Genomic DNA, 8,422 nt, shown 5'->3' with positions numbered 1-8,422 from the left:
CTCAATTTGGTATACCCTGCAGTCACGCTCAAAAGGTATGCGCTGCATTCATGATTAATGCTGCATTAATGGTGAAGGATTATTACGATATAATGACTTATAAGAATACATATTCTAAGTTATTTGAACCTGTACATTCCGAAGATTATTGGGATGTACCGGGATTTGAGTTGGTCCACGATCCTACTATTCGCATCTCTTCGCGCCCTGGTCGAAATCAAACAACACGTATTCACAACGAGATGGATTGGGCGCAAAGGCGTGCACGACAACAAGCACAACAAAGAAATTCTTCAACACAATCGGATGTGCCAGTACCGGGTAGCCAGGATTAATTGTATATTTTTTGTTTTTTTCACAATTGTACAAAATATTTTTTGTATTTAATGTAATTTTTTACAATTATACAAAATAAATAACTATTACATTTGTACCCTTAATTGTAATTTTTTAAGTTAATGCAATGTTAATTTTATTAATTTTGGATTTTAGTATATTGTTAAAATTAATTATATATAAATTAAATTATATAATAATAATTTAAACGAAAAAAAAAAAGCAAAATTCCCCAAGTCGGGATTCAAAATCCCGACTTGAAGTCGGGGTTTTGTTTCCCGACTTGGGGAATTCTGCATTTTTTCCTATTAATTTAATGTGAAATCGCGACTCGTCATGTTTGTGTTATTAATTTAAATAAAATTATAATAAAATAATTTTTTTTTATAATAAAAAAATAATTAACTCGACTTAGTTGACATTTGAAATTGCACAAAGAAGACTCCTCATCTCAGAGGTTTTTGCGAAAAATTTTGGGAAAACGTCAAATCTTAGCGAATATTATTGTAATTGATCCTATATTCTCGCGTCTATATGTAGGAGTTTGACGTAGCATTAGATCAGTTTTGCTCCTCAAATTACTCAGAAAAAAAAAAAGAAGTTCTTTGTTCAATTGCTCTTATCAAACCTTGATCATTCATCTCTGATCAGAGAAGTTTTATTTTCGGAGATTTTGGTTCAATATCATCAGGTTTGCTATCTTTTGATTCTGTGTATATTCTTAGAGTTTTCGATTTGTGTACGTTTTCAATCGATCAACCCAATCATCATCATCGATGGGTTCTCAAGAATCGGCAATGATTGGTCTGGAGTTCTTGGATTTCTTGTCGTGGCTTTTGAGGGAGTTGAAACTAAGGGCTTCTTTGTTCAGGACTCTTTTTATATTTGATTAGCGAGGTTTAACTGTTTCTTACAAGTATTTTGTATTCTTCGACTCGAGTAAATTTTCTGCTACGTTGTCGATCTGTCTCGGGAGATTGGTTCAAGAAATACGAATCTTGGAAACGACGGTTCTGATATACGTGACTGCTGGATGATTCTGATGTTACTACGGAAAGTTATGGCCTGGCTGATGAAGATAGTATCATTGGATGTGGGATTCATTTTCTGCTTAGGTTATGATTTTTGAGGTTCTTTCATGTCTTATATGCAAGATTTTGGACGCTGTTTGTGTCTGGTTTTTGCTTATAGTCCCTCAGTGAATTTTGTCTCCCACGCGTGGATCTTTGTTGGGAGATTATGTTTTGGTTCAAGAAATAAGAATCTTGGAAGCAATGGTTGCTCATATGCACTATTACCGGATCATTTCATTATGGAGAGTTGTGGTCCCGGCTGATGATGATTTCTGGAATTATCTGCTTTAGATAGGTTTTGATTTAAGTGGTTCGTCCATGTCTTAAATATCAAGAAATTGGACGATGTTGTGTCTGGTTTTCACTTATAGTCCCTCAGTGAAATTGTGCATGCAGACAGTATGGTTGGAATTTTAGGGTTTCTGTTTCTAGATTGTAAACTTTTTCTCGTGGCACTGAATTGATGAAACAATTCTGGAGTCGGATGATATTGGGATTTTGGTGCACTTGCTCATGTTTGAGTTCCTTCAACTTTACATAGCGGAAGCAGCAGGCTTTATGGTTTGAGTTTCACCAACTTGGTTCAGTTTTTGATTGTTCTGTTATTCTGTTTTGGTTTAGTATTATACGATGGCAGTCAAGGCAGCAACTAGAGTCTCAACCTGTGATGGATTTGGAGGACTGCCTGTGAAAACCCAAGTCTGCACCTACTGGCTTGCAGGGAGATGCAATAGGAATCCATGTAGGTTCATGCACAGAGAATCGCCACCTCCACAATCTCGTGAGATCCAGTTGGCACCAGCGAAGGACGTTCGTGGAATGCAATCCAGAAAGATGACCTGGAGGAGTCCTAAATATAAGAACCCCGAGACTGCCACCCTTTCAAGTTATAAAGGAGGCATGCACACCAGTAGAAGTGGTCAGAGCAGCCATCAGAACGTCTTGGCAAATACTGGAAATGAGAATGTTCACATGGATATAGAAATGACCATCGCTTCCTCGAGCACTCATGGTGATATACAGGCCCAGCCAGAGGTTTTGAAAGCTGTAAGAAGTGAACCTGAAAATTTTAGCTCTCAAAAAGCTAAGCCAAAGCAATGCAAGTACTGGGTCACAGGAAATTGTGTCCATGGAGACAAGTGCAAGGATCTGCACTCTTGGTTCTCTGGTTCTGGATTCACATTGTTGAAAAAGTTAGAAGGGCATACCAAGGTACTTATTGATAAATGAGTTTAGTATTGTTTAAAATCATGGTCTATATGTCCCCACTGTTTAGCCTTGCATTTGTTACAGGTTTCACTAATACACAAGTACTTTGGTACAACTTTCCTCAGGCTGTTACTGGGATTTCGCTCCCATCTGGCTCCAACAGGCTATATTCATGTAGCAAGGATAAAACCATTCGAGCTTGGGACTGCCACACTGGTCAGGTGGGAATAAGTTTCTATCAATGAAACTGTCATCTTGTAAATAGGGTGTTCTGTTATTCATTTTTCTGTCTTCTCTGGATGCAGTGTGCTGGTTCTGTAATTACCGATGGTGAAGCAGGGTGTTTAATCAGCGAAGGCTCGTGGTTATTGGTTGGACTGCAAACTGCTTTGAAGGTATAAATATACTTTCTTCTTTTATCATGTTTCAATGAACTATGTCACTGTATGCCAGTTCATCCTTTTCGATATGGACTTAATACTTGTGTTGGCAAACAGGCATGGAACCTCCAACATCATGCTGAGTTTGGTTTCGGTCTACTTGCTGGGTTAGTTTGTAGCATGGTCCTGGATGATGATAAGTTGTTTGCTGGAATGGAGGTAACTTCCAGGGTCTTTCACCGTGTATATTTATGGCTGCATTAGCTGCACCGTGGATTCTCATTTTATGTATGAAACAAAACTTATATGGCTGCAGGATGGTAGCATACTGGTATGGAAATTGAATCTGGAGGCTCTTACCCTGGAGGCTGCTGAAATGCTGAAGGGGCACCAAGGCGCCGTGACATCACTTATTGTAGGGTCTGACAATAGGCTCTATTCAGGATCAAGAGACTGTACCATAAGGGTAAGTTTTCATATAATGCTCTTCTATTTCTTTTCTTCCATTTTCTTTTTTCTGCCCCTTTCTGCTTCCAATTTTTTTTTTTTTTTGTATGTATACCTAATATTATTCATTTGTTTACCGTTTTCCAGGTGTGGGACCGGAAAAATCTGCATTGTTTGCATACACTAAATCGGCACACAAGAGCTGTAACGGCCATCATTTGCTGGGATAACTATTTGCTATCTGCTTCTCTGGACAACACACTGAAGGTTTGGCTCTTTATAATTCAATTGGGGATGCACTGTGCTGCATCTTGCTAAATTCCTTTACTTCTGTGTGTCAAATAGATTTGGGCTGCAACTGAAAGCGGGACCATAGACGTGATTCATGAGATCAAAGAAGATTGTGTAAGTGGAATACATTGACTTGAAAAGAATTTACCCAAAAATGCATTGATTTGTGCAGTGCCTCCATTGGCCTCTGTATTTCCCATCCCTGTGTCAAGTGCTTTTAAATCTTTTTAGCATTCTGAAAATCTTGAATATATTTAATGCTGTTTCAGGGTTTTATTGCTCTTTGTGGCATACATGATGCTGAGGCCAAGCCTATTCTGCTCTGCTCATGTAACGACAACACTGTCCGCCTCTATGACTTGCCCTCGTGAGTATCATCATCGACCCAATATCGTTTCTGTCAATATCTTCTTCCCTCCTCTTTGGCAACTGTGTAATCATGTCTGTGTTTTGTGATTTAAGGTTTACCGAAAGGGGCAGAATATTTTCCAAGCTGGAAGTTGAAGTGATAGAAATTGGCAGCGACGGACTATTTTTTACGGGTGACGGCACTGGGGAGATCTCCGTCTGGAAATTGCATGGAGTTCCATGTGAAGAAACTGCGTTGTAACTCTACTTGATGAAGAAAGAGAGAATGCTGTTGATATGTTTTTCAGGCAATCTCGTCATTTAGATTGTTGATAACAGTCTCCAGAACACCAGCGATGTAAAAAGGCCACAATTTTGTATATGCACTTGCGTTCAATTATTCATATATTCTTCTTCATCTCTACCAAACTGTTCTTTTACTCTTTGGATAGAGGTGGAATTGTTAATTTTGCTTTTACTGTATATATTTCTTTAGAAAATTATAAAACAAAAACTTTGAAAAATTAAAGAAAAAAATCTACTTATGAAAAAATTTAGAAAAAATTTAAAGTAAAATTATAAATTCAAAGTTCACAAAGGTAAAATCAATGAAAATCTAGCAAAGATCAAGAAATTATACTAGTTGTTGGATGAACTTTAAATTATGAGTATTTATGATTATCAAAACAAAAAGAAATATTTATAAATGTCATCTTTTATGAAAGTTCGTTGCAATTTAGTTGTTTTCATATTGACAATTTCCGCTCGCTTATTTCTTTATCGTGGTAGACTTATTTTATAAGGCAAATACCACCTACTATTCAGTAGAAATAACAATCCACACATAAACGGGCTTGAACTCATGATTTCTAAAGTCATAGGACCTCAATTTCACCAACAAAATCAGATCTTATTGCCCCTAAATTTATACTTTGATGAAAATGAATAAATAGGGAAATTTGGCTCTTCTACGAAATATTTAAGCAAATATCATATTTTTGCAACCTCTGTTTCATTATCTGTTTGTTTGATGAATTGATAGGTGAATTTGTTGCTTTAAACTATGATGCAACAACACAAACACGTTAATCTAACAAATTTGGATTACTGTACTTTACCCATAAGATCATAATATATATTTTATATTGGAAAAGATGTAAATATTTTTATATGATATTGCAAATGAGCAAATTATTCTTCGATTAAAAAAAAATTTCAATTTATTTTCCTGTATTTTTTAAAATACAATAATTTACCTCTCTATGTTTTTTAAAATAAACAATTTACCTTCTTAGATAGGGAGGTAAATTGCTTCACTTTTTAAAATACAGGAGTGTAAATTTTTATATTTTTTCTGTACAGAGATAATTTGCTCATTTTCAACATCACGAGGGTAAATTATTATTCACCCATATTATACATGAGGAAAAAGATATACAAATCCAAGATTAAGAGTGAATTTTGAATCAAGTTCAAAAGTTTTGGACTCGAGCTTGAGTTGAATATACATGTTCAAATGATCACAACTAGCTATCTTGTAGAGTTTTTTTTTTTTTGAATTTTTATTCATTTATTTTAGGGTAAATTACAAAGATTTTTTATGAAATTTTGAATAATTTAAATATCCCTTTATTGTTTGAAAAATTACAATATTCCCTGATATTTTATAAAATTATGTAATCCTTGGATGAAGATATGAAATTGTTAACTATGTCCTCAATAATTTTTTTTCTTTTTTTTAAAAAAATAAAAATTTGCAAAAAGGTCGAACACCATGGATGAAAAAATTATAAAAAAATTAATCTAGTTAGTCAATAAAAAAAAAAAAACTATAATTCTTAGTCCACAATGACACTTTGATCAAGTTACCATAAAAATAGATGGATCTCTAACGGAAACTAACAGAATGAGCTAATTATTATACGATCGTTAAAATCAGGGGTATGGATAATTTTTCAAAAAAAAATATCTGTAATATGCCAAACTTTTGTAATTTTTCCTTATCTTATTAATAGTACTATCTATAATTTTATTAATATTAATACGAATTTGTAACTATAATATTATCATGACAGTAATAAAAATGATGGCAAGAAAACTATATTGGAAATTGATGATTCCATCACATAATAAAATGATTTATGACTTTAAATTTATCATGAGAATTTTGTAACATGGGGGGGTGTAGCTCATATGGTAGAGCGCTCGCTTCGCATGCGAGAGGCACGGGGTTCGATTCCCCGCACCTCCAGTCTCCAGCTGTAATTTTCTTGTTTATTTTGCCACTTTTTCAATAATACACTAATTATATAGCAAGTATATTGCACTTGTATATATTGATTCAAATTTTTAAATGAATCGAATTTTTTTTCGTTTGCTTCTATTGTATTAATTGGCTATCGTTTTTCCATCGATTCGAAGGCAATATCAACATGCAAACCCACCGTCTAAAGCAAACTCTTAATCTCAAGTCCTTGATGGTCTGCCTTAATGGCTTTGGTGTTTTACTCCACCATTAATCTTCTCTGTAGGTGGACGTTTAGGTGGGATAGTTTGGATCTTGACCTAACTCGATCGGGTTCGGATAGTTTTTTTGAGATTTCTTTTAAAAGAAAATTGGGTATCGAGCAACCTAATACTCGAAGAATTTCTCTCCCTGAATTGCAAGTGCCCAAAAGAAAAACGAAAAGTACGTGTAAAGAAAAAATATTTGAGTTGAGGGTTACAAGTTGTCGTTCTATCATCTTCTTCTCAATCTTCTTCTTCTCTCCCAACTCCTAAGTCCCAACCTCGATAAAGATTCCTTTTTCTTTCTATCAAACCCTAAATCTCTAAGTATCACAAGAAGATGATGGTTATTTACCAAAATCAAAGATTAGAATTATTTTTCTTTGTTTAATTAATAGTATATTCAAATTTCTATTACTTACTGTTCAAAAACACTTCAGTTTTAATGAAAAATATATATATACATATAAGTAAAAAACAATATGTTTTTTACATTTAAAAGTTGTCGAAGCTGTACAAATAGGTGTTCAACTTCTGTTTATCAAATAGAAGATTTAATTAAAAGAAAAACTTTGAGTACCTGATAAATTTCGAATTAGGATCATATAGCTAAAATAGAAGGAAAATATTTATTTTTCCCTTTCGAAAGAAATTTTCGTTAACTTTAACTGTTTTATTATCAGAAAGACTAAAAATGCCAAAAAAACAACAAGTTGAGGACCAAAACTGCACCTTTAAATTATTGAGGATCAAAACTGCATAATTGACTTTGTTTGAAGACCAAAAGCGCAATTATCCCATTAAATATTAACTCGCCAGATTTGGGATGCGTCCACACCATTAGTTAATTAATTCTAGAGGAATAGAAACTATAAGACTAGAGTTGTTATGAAGGAATGGCAAGGGGCGGGTTTGAAGCGGACCTGTCAAAATTCGGGATTTGCCCAACCAAAAAAAATTGAACTGGGACTCGAAACCCACCAGGTTGGACTCGGTGGATCAGCTATACTCAGTTAATATTTTTAAAATATTAAAAAATATATTTTTAAAAATAATATTATCACAACTTTATCAATATGAGACTATAATATTTTTGAAAGGTTAATATTTGTTTCTTGTAAATTCATATGTGCATGTTTTAGCTATAGAAATATTAATGTCAGAATACGTGTTACTTATATAAACATTAAAATGTTGAAAACTATTTATACCATTAATTTAATTTATAAAGATATTAACTTTATGTATTATATGTAAGTATAAATAAACTATACATATTATTTTGTATACTTACACATATATTTATAAATATATAAAATATACAAAAAAGACTAAAAAATAATCGAGGAGGGTATGAGTCCAAACCACAAAGGTCGGGGCTCACCCTAGGACCCCTTTAAAACTTCAAAAATCCACCCTACTAGGGGAGGCAACCCGACCCATTGTGATCCCAATTGTTGTGTTTTGAGTTTCACCCACTACTGATTCCTTTAGGTGCATCGGGGAAATGTCTACTTGAACATGAAAGATTTCTTACTCAAATTAGTTTGGTCGAATCAAATTAATTACAAAGTAAATGTAATTACACTTATCATATAATTTATTATTTTTTTACCAAACTATATATACTAATCACATATCAATTACATTACACTTTGACCATTGAAAAATGGAATAAATGCTTACACCCCTTAACCTATAGGGATTAAAGCACTTTGCCTATCAACCTTTCAATTTTTGCCAACTATACCCTAATTTTTTAAAATTGCATGAAGTCCCGTAATTTTGTTTCTTGTGGACTATTCCTTGTGTGATTTTGAAATAGTTTAG

General features: G+C 33.8%; 1 protein-coding gene and 1 non-coding gene across 3 annotated transcripts; both read left to right on the top strand.

Moving 5' to 3' along the window:
• On the top strand, positions 1,453-4,500 carry LOC110011220 (zinc finger CCCH domain-containing protein 48-like). 2 transcript variants are annotated; one of them, XM_011093759.2, is made up of 9 exons: positions 1,453-2,621; positions 2,744-2,839; positions 2,924-3,013; positions 3,116-3,217; positions 3,315-3,464; positions 3,593-3,712; positions 3,791-3,850; positions 4,006-4,103; positions 4,199-4,500. In XM_011093759.2, exons 1-9 carry the CDS (start codon positions 2,040-2,042, stop codon positions 4,344-4,346), a joined length of 1,446 nt encoding a protein of 481 aa, XP_011092061.1. In that variant the 5' UTR covers positions 1,453-2,039; the 3' UTR covers positions 4,347-4,500. The 2 variants fall into 2 exon arrangements, with proteins under 2 accessions (XP_011092061.1, XP_011092062.1); XM_011093760.2 differs by having other exon boundaries at positions 2,362-2,621; positions 2,703-2,839.
• TRNAA-CGC lies at positions 6,263-6,335 on the top strand. The gene has a single exon. It is a non-coding gene; the product is annotated as a tRNA-Ala (tRNA).

Source organism: Sesamum indicum, linkage group LG10, assembly GCF_000512975.1.
Source record: "Sesamum indicum cultivar Zhongzhi No. 13 linkage group LG10, S_indicum_v1.0, whole genome shotgun sequence".
Lineage (NCBI taxonomy): Eukaryota > Viridiplantae > Streptophyta > Magnoliopsida > Lamiales > Pedaliaceae > Sesamum > Sesamum indicum.
Note: the sequence above shows the minus strand (reverse complement) of the source record. Positions and strands in the feature narration are given on the sequence as shown.